A 13,320-nucleotide genomic window follows, 5' to 3' on the forward strand; every position below is an offset into this window, starting at 1 on the left:
AGCATGAAAAGATCAAAGAGAGGGACAGAGATACTGCTATTAAAGGGGCATTCCTTTTACGACTAATTTTCAACATGACATGAACCTTGTTTCTTTATATGCAACTAACACAATATGTGATGCACTACAGTGAATAAAAGAATGCTTCAGACAGCTATTAGACTAGATCGTCTCTACTAGGGTGAAAGTCTACAATTAAGACCGTTTCAACCACCGAATATCAGTTTCAAGGTGAGTAGACCTACAAAATGAACAATATTGCGACACATTGAGTCACCACATGACTAAAAATAATAATTCACCACCCACCACTACCTCACTGCTGTTTGAGTGGGCAGCATTGGGCACTCCAGGCTTCAACTGGTCACAGAACCCATTCACACATCCACATATTTGTACTGCCCATTCAGTTTTTTAAGGGCCCACATAACAAAGATCCCACACATACATATTTTCACAACAAAAACAGCGGAAATATGGTTGTCCGGACCATATCTGCTCCAGCACTTCCCATCGACTTGAGTATACAGAGTGGTGTGTGTGTGTGTGTGTGTGTGTGTGTGTGTGTGTGTGTGTGTGTGTGTGTGTGTGTGTGTGTGTGTGTGTGTGTGTGTGTGTGTGTGTGTGTGTGTGGAGCGCAATGCGACGCCAGCCTAAGGGAAACCCGTCCTTCCCTCCCATCCCCACAACGCTTCTCTCCATGGTGGACCCATATGGGCCGATACAATGGCGGCATTCACATTCCCACTGTACAGTGTGGAGGCTGTACACGGGGATGTAAAGGAGTCCGCTATGTTAATGAATGTGAATGTTCATGTAAATGTACATGTGCCCTTTCACTTGTAGTCCAGCATGGAGCACCACACCCCCCAGCTTTACTCCACCGCTTCCTACGTGTGTCATTGCTCATGACCGTCCTGCTCGCCGGGGCAGTGGTGGGCAGGGTTGCCAGATGTGGAGGATTTCCAGCTCAATAAATCCTCTAAATAAATAAATAAATGAATCAATAAATAAATAAAAAACCCAAACTGTTGATCTCTATGGTCTTACAGAAAACCCCCACAATACTAGGGGTGTAAATCACAGCCTCCATGACGATACGATACGGTATCGATTTCTTAAATCAGGGATTCGATTTTTTTTCGATACTTAAGAATTCTCCATGATACGATGCGATTCGGTTCGATTCGATTTTTTCCAATTACTTTTCCACTACTATTGTGTTATGGAGCTAGGGCATTGCACAGGGGCCAGCGATTCGATTCTTTTCGATTCTTAAGAATGCCCCACGATATGATGCGATTCGATTAAATCGCCGGCCGATACTTCCGATACATCGATATATTTCGATTTTATTTACATCCCTACACAATACAGTTTTCTATTCGCATATGATCATCCGAATTTGTCCAATCTGGAAACCTTGGTAGAGCTAGCCCAGGCTGGAACAGGAGCTGGAGCTAGAGTTTCATATGGGAGCACTCAAGAAACGCCATCAGTGGAAACTGCTGGGTATAGCCACTAGAAGTAAGAGTTGTGAGCCTACTGCCTGGTGATCTGCCAAAAACATGATACGAGGCGAATAAAAAGGAATAATAACTTCGTACTTCAGTACTTTGGACTGACTCACAGGTTACATGTTGATTCTCCTGAGCGGGTTTCAAGACCCTGGATGCTGCACAGTCTCCGTTTCAACTTTACGAAAGGCAGACTGTGAAAGTCAAGCTTGTGGTCACATTGTGTTTGTTTTTGCAGCTTCCATGAGTATCCAACTCAAGACCTCACACCAACAGTCTAAGCTGAGCCGTGACTCCCGCTTGTCATTCACTCTAGGGCCTTCTTCTTCGGCTTGCACACACACGCAGCAGTAGGGGCAGTGGTGGTGGAGAGTCCTCAAGGACAGTTCACACCAGCAGATTTGTGTCAAGTCAAAACAGTGTCAAACATGTCACAGAGACAAGCTGGGGAGCTTTGAGTAAATTGTTGCACGTTTGTCACAGAAGTGAACTTGTTGTTTTAACTTCTGTTGAGTCAATAAAGCAACGGCACGGGAATTGGCAGAGGGGGAACGGCCAAGTCACCCAGTGGTCACCCTTGACCTTGGCAAAAAAAAAAAAAAACCAAAACAGAAGATGCAACTCTCCATCAAACTGAAGCATTGCATCAAGTTAAAGGGACACTGTGCAGGAAATGGTCAAAAAAGGTACTGCAAATATGCTGCTCATTGAAACTGTGTCGCCTATTGCCAAATTTGATCTTTACATAAAAGTTTACTAAGTAATAAATACATATTTTCTAGTATGGTCCAAGTACAGTCATTTTTGCAGCTAAAAATGGCTATTTTGGAAATTCAAAATGGCTGACCATGGAGAAGATCCCCCTTTTCATGTATGAAAAGTGCAATTTTTCCAGTCATAATGAATACTTAAAGGGACAGTTTGGTCAATTTCAACATACAGTTGTAATGCTCACACTACCCTGGACTTGTCAGTGCCTGAGATTTTTTTTTTTCTTCTTCTTCAGCCGTTTCCGAGATCCTGGTCATTGTAATGGGGGCAGCTCTTTGTTTACATTTCAAAAAAACATTTTTATTTATTCCCAAAAACATCCAAAAGGTTATAAAACATCAGCAGAAAACTAGCAAACAGCAGTACCTTTTGGGAAAATATTTGGAGTTGGCCTATGTTTCATTTTTTTAAAAATGTAAACAAACGCTGCCCCCATTAGAATTGCTCATATCTCGGAAAGGGTTGAGCCGAAAAATGTGGCATCACCAGGTACTGCCAAGTCAAGGGTAGCGTGAGCAATACAACTGCATGTTGAAATTGACCAAACTGTCCCTTTAAGATTTGATGCCTGTGCTACGTATTCATGAAAAAGGTAACATTAGTGAATGGGCAGCATGAATTCTGGAAATAAACAACTAAAAATCTCACACAGTGTCCCTTTAAGGACGAGAAACTACACAAAGAATGAAGAAGGAAATTTCCCTTGAAACGAGAACAAGATATACAGTACAAACACAAAAAATATATCAAGGCCTTCAACAAATGTGAGTTGAGTTGCTGAGGATGAGTAATCTCTAAAGCAGAGCTGAGTGCTGACTTGTTGGCTATGGCGCTCTGGTAAAGGTGCTTTTTGGAAAAAAAGTTTCGCACAATCATTTTGAAAAACACATTTCTTTTGTTCAGCACTAGGGAAGCCACAAGTGACTCCAGTGAAGGTGTACCCCTTGGCAATCGCACCATCGAACAAGAGCATTACACAGAGGATTGAAAATGAAACAATGAACAAATTTGCAATTTTAACCAAGACAGAAACACACCTGCATCTCTCCTTTCTCCCCAGGGCCAGCAGGTCTGGCTGACTCAGTAGCAGCGTTCTTCACACTGTCTTTGCTGCAGTGAAGCAGAACCTCCACCACGTACAAAGGATCCAGATCACCACTCGAGGCCTAGAGAGAGAGAGAGAGAGAGAGAGAGAGAGAGAGAGAGAGAGAGAGAGAGAGAGAGAGAGAGAGAGAGAGAGAGAGAGAGAGAGAGAGAGAGAGAGAGAGAGATCAGAGTTTTAGCCAACCATTTGTTCAAATATTCAGGACCATCTTCTTGAAAGAAACATCGCCATCAGACTTCACAATTTTGTAGCATTTTGTGAAACAAAACAGGAAGAATACCAATTGGCAGTGAAATTAACCAAAGCCCCAAGGAAAAAATATATGAAGAGAAAAGTACCACACTCAGTTTTAGAAATAGATGCTGTGCCATCCGTAATGAGAATTCATGCAACAGCTTTTGCAAAATTCAAACCGTCCTTTGGTATAATCTACTCGTTTTATTCCTTCAGACCCTCAAATTTGTCTCGCTAAAGTAACTTCCATTCCCTCTGGGGAACACTCCTCGTGAGATGTTCCATCCTCACATCATTACAGTTCCAGAAGGTTTTTGAAATCATGAAAAGAATCTCGACTAGCTTCAACTAGACCTTCCAAAAGGGAAAAACAGTTCTGGGCCTTCAGTGGGTAGAGCAGCCAAGCAAAACAGTCATCCTCTTCTCATGCCCAGACATATTACGGTCACGTGACCGGCTTCAACAGCCTAGGCTGGTAGGCAACCATATTATTTAGATAGTCCACCCGCAGGGACTTTATAAAAAATGGTTTGTTGAAATTTAGTTTTTATTTTGTTTATTGTTTGTTTACTTGGTACCTTTAATCCAAACTTTCACAAGACAGAGTTTCCACAGTTGCGTTATTAATAGTCCCCTCATCTAAACATGCTGTGAGACCACCCAAATAACGTGTGAGCTTCAGGTTTGACCAATCTACTCTGAATATCTCAAAGTCCGCCTCAACAGAATCCACTAACCCATTATTGATATGGATCGGTTCGGTTGTCTAGGATGTGAAATTAATCTGTTGTTTAGGATATGACGAGTATAGAGAACGTGTGTCCCAGATCTAGTGGTCGTGTTTATGTACCGTTCCAAGTATGCGCCTACCATCTCAATGCATATTTCATGTATGGCATGTGGAGATGATAACTCGAGAGCTAATTTAATTTCCCCTCTCTGCAGGAAGAAAAACAAGATAAGTGAACAGACTGGAGTAGTTCACCACCGCCCAATCTGAGATTATCAGTAACTCCTGCATAGTCCATACTCCATGCATATGCATGAAGGTATGGAATTTCCCTCTTCAGGAAACGCAGATTAGGATGAAAGTGACCCGCTCTCCACAAGCAATGTTGCCAGATTGGGAGGTTACCTGCCCAGTTGGGCTGCTTGGGATGGCCGTCTGTGGGTAAAGATGGCGAAAAACTAGCATTATTATCATAGACTTTCAAATCTCTTCGAGACTTGGTCTGACCAAGAGCATAACAATGAACATTTCCCTAACGGCATGGTTGGCCCACCTCCCTTAGTTTGCTAATGGTTGTTTTCTCCTCGACAAAGTGGGAGGAGTGCAGAAACGAGGAGCTCAGAAACAACAATTGTATTGCTCTTGGCCTGACTATAACCAACGCTTAAGATGTTGCGTCACTAGAAGGGCACAGCCTGGCTAGCGAAAAACGGGCATTGGGCAGGTTTTTGTAGATTTATGGCCATAGAAATCAACACAATTTGGTTGGTGCGATTAAGTGCCTCTAGGCGGTTTTAAAGCATTTGTTTGGGCTGGAACTGGTCAGACACATCTGGCAACACTGTCCACAAGCTGCAATACACTAGCCTGGTCCTAACCATCCCATAATACTACCATTTCATTTCGTATTTATGGTCTGGCATTTATTTGCTCTGAAGCAATTGTAGGAAGCAGGAAGCTTGCATTCAGTTATGGTTTGAAATTATTGGACACCTCTCACCCAATCGCTGGCAGTTACTCAACAACAACATAGCGCAGACCAATGGCTCTGGCGCAGATGTGTACGTCATTGTCACGAGCGTCCTCCCCCTTTCGCCCCCACGTGGGGGGCGTATTCGATTATTGGCTGTTTTCTGGGGGGGGCGTTGCGATCAAAATTCTACTGCTCCAGGCACTCCACAGAGAAGCACGGCCAGACTACAGTAGTGGAGCCAATCCTTTGGCGGAAGTACGTAGGATGGCTCGCGAGGCTAGCAATACACACCTTCACATTGGACTTTTTGGAGAAGTTCACCACGGCACCCCACCCAAAATCTGCTTCCTCGTTCTTCACCTGGGAATAAAAAGAGATTCAAGACGGAAAGGCAATGAGTAACAGCTGTTCGCTCTTAAGAGCGGTAAAGTACACTCAAAAAGTCGGCGGGAGTCTTCAATTTGGCTAATGCAACTACAGAGGCAGACATTTTTTATAGACCCAGGATTTCATATAACTGGAGAGGTTTTTTTTGTCATGAAATGTACTCAAATACATTTCCAGACACATAGATCTCAAATGCAAAAAACAGCATTAAGCAGAGCACTGGTCTCAGAATCCAAACAGCATCCTCTGCACATAGTGAGACATGCTGGATCTCAAATCGTGCACTTGTGTATCAGTGCGTATTACATATTAAGCACTGAAGCATAGTGCCCCAAGTGCACAAGTGCACCCAGCAACATGTTGGCCCTTTACAAGCATGCTGAGCGAACAAACATGCAGACAGACCGGCGCACGCACACACACACGCACACAAAGTCCAATGGCCCTTACTTTGACGAGCCTGCCGCAGCAGAAAGGGCAGGTAGTACTTAAACACGCGTGCTGCACGGCACACGCATGCACACACACACATGTACAAATCACACACACACACACACACACACACACGCACACCCACACATGTACAAATCACACTCAAACACACTCAAACACACACAAACACACTCAAACACACTCAAACACACACACACACCCACACCCACACCCCCACCCACACACACACACGCACACACACACACACACCTTGACAAGTCTGCCGGGCTGCAGGAAGGGCAGGCAGTACTTGGGCTTGCGTATGAACTCCTGGATCTCCTTGGCCAGCTTGGCCAGCTGCTGGCGGATCTTGTAGTACGTCACCACGCTCTCCTCGTTGGGGATCTCAATGGCATTGTACTGCTCCTCCAGCTTCTGCATCTCTAAACACAAAACACATGGATATGGATGGACAAGGGAGTTCGGGACACTGACACTGTGGGAGAGGGTGAGGGTGAGGGTGTGTGTGTGTGTGTGTGTGTGTGTGTGTGTGTGTGTGTGTGTGTGTGTGTGTGTGTGTGTGTGTGTGTGTGTGTGTGTGTGTGTGTGTGTGTGTGTGTGTGTGTGTGTGTGTGTGTGAGAGACACGGGCCAGACAGCTAGCTAAATAGTGCTCAATATCAGCTGTTATAGGGAGCATGTTCATCTGGAAGAGAAGATGTTTCCTGTATCCTTAATGATGCATTTCCATAACAAGATGTGTCTTTTGGTCAAAATAGTTGTTGGATTATTCATCATATTTGGTTCCTATTGATTTTAACTTGTAATGTGGAATCAAATAAAGAACATAAAATGTGTGTGTGTGTGTGTGTGTGTGTGCGTGTGTGTGTGTGTGTGTGTGTGTGTGTGTGTGTGTGTACACACATCTTTGGAAGAGGCATTTCAAGATTTCTGGATTCAATCTTGACCCCACTCGGACCTCCTCTTCCTTGGTGAGTATTGTATGAGATTCTTCATCACGGTGCATGTATGTGTTATTCACACCATGAAAAATGACACTGCAAAGCATTGCTGGGCTGCACTAGCCTGATTAACTTTCAAATGTCTTCGAGACTTGGTCTGACCAAGAGCATAACAATTACGGTTTCCCAAAGAGCATGGTTAACCCGCCTCCCTAGGTTTGCTACTGGTTGACTGGGGTCCGACAAAGTGGGAGGATTTCCCGATTTTTCGGGAGATCAGAAACGATGTTTGCATTGCTCTTGGCCTGACTAGTAGGAACGCAGAAGGTATTGCATCACTACGAAGGGGTGGCCTGGCTAGGGCTGCACTGTGTTTTCAGGCGTAGGGTGAGAAGTTGACTGTGATTAACGTTGAACCAACGGCCTACATAGCATGAACCAACGGCCCACATAGCATGGCATTGTGCACAACTTTCTCAGTACCCTTAAAATAGATGCCAACACGTGCACACACAGACTCCGCTCTGGGCTATGGGTCATTCAGCAGAGATGAACTGGGCAGAAAGGCAGGCAAGCAGGATAGGAGGATAGGAGGATAGGAGGTTAAGTCATGCCCTGCCCAGGTGTCTGATTAATTGCCAAAAGTTTCACGCGGAGCCCCATAAATAGCTGCATTGCACATCCTGACTAAGGCATAAAAGCATAAAGCGGAGCAGTGCCGCCCAGTGCCCACAGACAGCTGGGGGAGTCATCTGGTTCTCTTCTTCCTAAAGGGCACCCACAGCAGTCCCCTGGGCCTGGGATGCCAACACACTGGCAGACACACAATGCCAGCCTGCGCTGCTGCCGCCCCAGAGGGCAAGAGAGTGCTTCAAAAGGACAGAAACATCAAAGCAAAGCAAAGCGAGAGAGAGGGAGTCTAACGAAACATGTTCTGCTTTTGAGGAATAGGGTTTATTAGCTCCGCTAAGGAGGTTATGCTTTTGTTAAAACATATGTTTGTTATTGTTACAATGACTTTAAACAATAACAAAAATGTGTTTCAACAAAAGCATAACCTCTTATTCCGTAATATTGAGAAATTTTTCAGTCATGTGGCACAGCTCACTAGTGGTGTCAACAATGATCGATTCGGCGATGCAATCCAATGCGGGGCATGGACGATCCAGAATCGATCCGGCAAGTTCCAGAATCGATCCGGCAATTTTTTTAAGTTTCAATTACTTCCATGGATATTTCGGGAGCAAATGAATGCTAAATTAAATAAAAGCACTTCAAAACATTGCAAGACTGATACAGACTGATACAGAAAACAGTCAATAAATTGTTGCTCAGTATCTGACTACTTGTATTGCCTCATCATGACTGATTAAAGATTTGCTTTGTTTTCAGTAGAAATGTAATGCATTGCAATGCATTGTAGAATTGAATGGGATCGGATCGGATCGCATAGAAACGAATCGAATCGAATCGCTACCTCCCGAATCGTGATCGAATCGGATCGTGAGGGCAGTGCCGATCCACACCACTACAGCTCACTAAACCCGCCATATATGGGCCCATGGGGAGCAGGGTTCGAGTCCAGCCTGGGCCGTATCCCACCCCTGCCTCATTTCTCCCCGACTACTTTACGGTCTCAATCCTCGAAATAAAGGCCAAAAAGCCACGAAACAAAAAAGAAACTTTTCAGTTATTTCTCACCATTGCTAGATGAGGGTGGACTTGGGGAAGGCCTGTGCAGTACAAGTACCATTCCACTGGCTCCACTTGTATTGCATTCAATTCATATACTAGTGGGAGTGTGGAATGTCTGAGACTGAAAGCTTGGTAATTAAAAAAAATAAAAAAATATTGAAGTGTGCATACATTTTCTCTACAATCTCCACAGTGTTGTTTATCTGGCACATTTTAGTTATGAGTAAGGTGTAACCTGTTAGTGTGCCCATAAAGGCCAACATCCACAGGGGTGACACGAGGTCACCCATACATGCAGGATGGGATAAAATGCAGGACAGAGTTTTTCTCTCTCAAGCCATCCACTTTTTAAATTCAGAGGACGACTTTTTCTTTTATTTCATTTATTCTTCTTTTATTAGAAAAAGTTGTCCTTGGAAAAGCGGATGGCTTTTTTTATTATTATAGGCATATTATTATTATTATTATTATTCACCTTCCTTTCATATTGTCCCATCTTACACACCATAGAGCAGTCACAACCTTCATTTCACTGGCAATTGTGCCAGGCCAGCACAAGAAAGCAAGTGACAAATAAATACAAATCTTGTATCTTAGTTGTACTTACTCTCCACCACGCCGGGCACGGCTCTGTAGTGCTGGAACTGGTAGAAGGACTTCTCCAGCATGTACTCGGGGTTGATCTCCTCCACCCTCAGCAGGTTCAGCACCATGTTGTAGGTCAGGTGGAAGGCGCTGTTCAGGGGGTCCGCAGAGCCCTGGGGGTGGACAAGAGGAGACACCAACGCGATGAGCATTTCAATAGATCAGTGTTTCTCAAACTTTTTCAGACCCGAGGACCACTTTGTCCCCCAAAAAGTGTTCAGGGACCACCTGTCAACTCAATTGACATTTGAGGGGTGTTAATTTGACACGGCTACTTTTCAATTCGTCTGGGAAAAGTAGAAATCCACTCGCGGACCACCTGAGCTCTGTCGCGGACCACCAGTGGTCCCCGGACCACACTTTGAGAAACACTGCAATAGATTCAAGAGATTCAAGAATTTATTGTCATTGTCAAAAAGGCAACGAAATTGTGTTTTGGGTACAATACTTAGTAGCAGCAGAAGCTAATAAAAAGTTTAGTACTCCGGGCCGCTGCGACTCTGCGCGCCGCCACCTTGGTCAAAGTTCATGTAGCAGTGGTGGGCAGGCAGGCACGCTCAACTTCTAAAGTAAGATCAATAACTTTCGGTGCACGAAATAAGGACTGCAAACTTTAAATGGAGAAAAACAAGAGTTTAATTATTTATTATACCATCATGTCCACAAGCTTTTCTGGTTGCATGATGTATGTATGGAAGGGGAGAAAGTAAGTGGGTCCTATTGTATGACCATCACTGAGGTTCTACCCCTGGTGTATCTACCTCGGTATTTTTGAACAGGGTTGGCTAACTAAAACGTTCTTTGGGAGCAGTTAAGGGCATGTTGAGGGTCAAATTCTTGTGGTTGGAGAAGAGTTCATGAACACCTTTTCATTGTACATTAAATGGAGTGATCTCTGTATGAAGTTAAAGAAAAAAAAATCTGTTAATCTGTAAAATCTTTCAGCAGCGCCCCAAGACCAAACCTGATGATTAACACGGAGCTCAACTGTGCTGGAATAACGGCATCGGCACGATTTCTGCCATTAAAAACACTCATAACTTACTGCTTCTTAACACCTTCTGACTGGTTGCGATGACTTGAGGCCCGCCTGGACGTCAGAAAGGCACAGAGCAAAACGTTGAGCAACCAGGGGAAGAGAAGAGAAGAGAAGAGAAGAGGAGAGGAGAGAAGAGAAGAGAAGAGAAGAGAAGAGAAGAGAAGAGAAGAGAAGAGAAGAGAAGAGAAGAGAAGAGAAGAGAAGAGAAGAGAAGAGAAGAGAAGAGAAGAGAAGAGGAGGAAAACCAAGGGGTGGACGGTAGTGCCAAGAAATAAGTGTGTTTGCGCAGAGCAAAGACGTCTTAAAAATGGCAATGACGGTAAGGCCAAGGAATAAAGTGCTATTGGGAGACAGGTCCTTCAATAAGACAAAGACAAAAGAGGGCTGGGTGGGGGAAGAGGACAAAAGGAGTGCTGGTGAGCCAGATGAGTAATACTAAGCAATGGTTCCCGGCACCGCAGTCAAACCCCCTTATGCACGGAGCACCCAAGATCAACTTTCAGCTTCCAACGTTGTGAAAGGGCAGGGAATATCTCAAACACACATGTGCACACACACACACACACACACGCGCATGCACACACACTCAGACTTCTCGCATGCACATCTCACATATACACACAGCCCTCTCATGCACACCTTGGACACACACAGCCCTTGCACGCACTCGCACAGCAAGCATGCAGGGTCGGAATTACGCAAATGGTGCGTGTGGCCCTACTGTGTTCACGCCATGACGACTGCCCAGCAGGGCAGAGGAAGAAAGGGAAAGTAGGGGGGTAAGAGTGTCCCCCCTGTGCCTCTGTGCAATAAGACCTCCCCTGCTCTGTACAAAGAGTTACAAACCCGCTGGGGCCAATTCCCTCACAACAAGGCTTCCAAGAGGACCAGAGAGAGAGAGCGCGAGAGAGAGCGCGAGAGAGAGAGCGCGAGAGAGAGCGCGAGAGAGAGCGCGAGAGAGAGCGCGAGAGAGCGCGCACGAGAGAGAAAGAGAGAGAGCGAGCGAGAGCATGAGTGAGGGAGAGAGCGAGAGAGCATGAGCAAGAGAGAAAGCGAGTGTGTGTGTGTGCCAATTTAAAATCGAATTGGAAATAAAAAGGTATTTGAATAGAGTTTGTGTGTGTGAAAGCGAGAGACAGAAAGTGAGAGCGAGGAAGAGAAGGAGGACACAGTATCGTCTGTGTGTGCAAAATGCTGGCTACAGGCACCCCCTGGCAGAGCCAATAGTTATGATGACATCAGCGCGACTGATGTGGGGGGCTAGGGGAGTTGATTTCTTTATTGGCCAGGGAGAGTTACTGCCCAGTTGTGTTTTATGACTAAAAGTGCTTGCACAAAAAGTGAATGTTTATTTACATCACTGTCAGCATGACAGGTCTGGACCGTGAAGAATAATCGTAAACTTGGGAGGAGGAGGAGGAGGAGGTCAGAGAGATCTAACTAGATTAGAATTAAAGGTTGAAGTCTAAAAAAATGGGTCGATCGGGGAGCATTGCAGCTGAGGAGAGATAAAAACGTGTGTTTCTCAATCGCTTGCGCAAGACAGGGCATTGGTCAAACTCCTAACAAAGCAGCAACTCTTCACCTCACCTGGCCCAATCAACCATACCAGTATATGAAAGACTTTATGACTACAGGCGAAAAGATAAAGGATAGATAACAGAGACAAAAAAAAAGTTCACGTGACCTCTAAGACAAGAACATGTGACCATACATCATGACCATACAGTGAAGGAAATGCAGACTGATTTCAGTAAATTAAACAAAAGTATTTCAAGTCTTGTGTTTCCACTTTCCCCCTGAAGACTGCACTGTAAATGGAAACCCAAAGCATCCATTTAATTATTACACACTTCAGTAGTTGGACGGGCCTGCTTTTGTATTTCACCCTGAACTGATTTAAACAAATCTTTCCACAATATTCTATTTCAGAAATGGATTTGCACATTATATAAATGCACAATATTGACAGAAAAAGAATAAGAAGGAAGGGACGGAAGGGAAGGTAGGGTGTGTGTGTGTGTGTGTGTGTGTGTGTGTGTGTGTGTGTGTGTGTGTGTGTGTGTGTGTCTACCTTGAGGAGCTGCTTGCCCACGGCAGGGCTCATCTTCTCGTCCACCATGAAGATGACGATGCCCCTCTCGTCCATGCCTCTCCTGCCCGCTCGCCCCGACATCTGGATGTACTCGCCAGAGGAGATCTACAACACACACATTCAAATTTGTGCCCACAATTTAAAATTATTTGCACACAGACACGAGTTTGCCATTTGCAACACACTCGCACACAGAGATGCACGAATGTGACGTCTGACAATGTCAAGGATTAGATCACATTTCACTTAGGCGATGTGTGCCCCCCACCCCCAAGAGACATGAAAAGTAATAGTCAGCTAGAGATATATAGCTAGAATCTGTTTTACACTGAAGGACATCCATTGCAATTCGTCAGTTTTATTAGAGTGTGGGGGTGTTTGCCTGGTTAGCACCAGATGATCTCAGGTGAGATCATAGGAATAGGAAAGGTGCGGTTTACAATTGCCCATGGTCCTTTATTGGCCGTTACGAATGCGTCATTCATTTGGCATATACTTAGCCCATAGCCAATCGTGTCAGTTGTATCTATTCAAGCAAACTGCAGTCATCGCCTTTCCATCCCTCCCCACTCTCTGATTGGAGCCTAAGATCTGGTACCCTCGCTGAGGGAGAGAGTCCATGCAGTCTTTGAGATCGGAACGATTGCGCAAAGCAGCATGGGATTTCATAGGCTAGGGTGTTGTGGCACTACACCGCATTCCACATTATTACGCAAATGACATTTTTTGCCGTTAC

At 44.8% G+C, this 13,320-nt stretch overlaps 1 protein-coding gene across 2 annotated transcripts in view; it reads right to left on the reverse strand.

Moving 5' to 3' along the window:
* The window catches only part of mtrex (Mtr4 exosome RNA helicase), a 61,961-nt gene that overhangs the window by 23,971 nt on the left and 24,670 nt on the right, over positions 1–13,320 (reverse strand). For both annotated transcript variants that reach the window (XM_063210150.1, XM_063210151.1), the window contains exons 15-19: positions 12,564–12,689; positions 9,413–9,563; positions 6,420–6,592; positions 5,622–5,690; positions 3,326–3,454 (exon numbers count right to left, since the gene is read on the reverse strand). In XM_063210150.1, coding sequence (XP_063066220.1) covers positions 3,326–3,454; positions 5,622–5,690; positions 6,420–6,592; positions 9,413–9,563; positions 12,564–12,689 — 648 coding nt within the window. The remainder of the gene's footprint in view (positions 1–3,325; positions 3,455–5,621; positions 5,691–6,419; positions 6,593–9,412; positions 9,564–12,563; positions 12,690–13,320) is intronic.

This window comes from Engraulis encrasicolus, chromosome 11, assembly GCF_034702125.1.
Source record: "Engraulis encrasicolus isolate BLACKSEA-1 chromosome 11, IST_EnEncr_1.0, whole genome shotgun sequence".
NCBI classification, from domain to species: domain Eukaryota; kingdom Metazoa; phylum Chordata; class Actinopteri; order Clupeiformes; family Engraulidae; genus Engraulis; species Engraulis encrasicolus.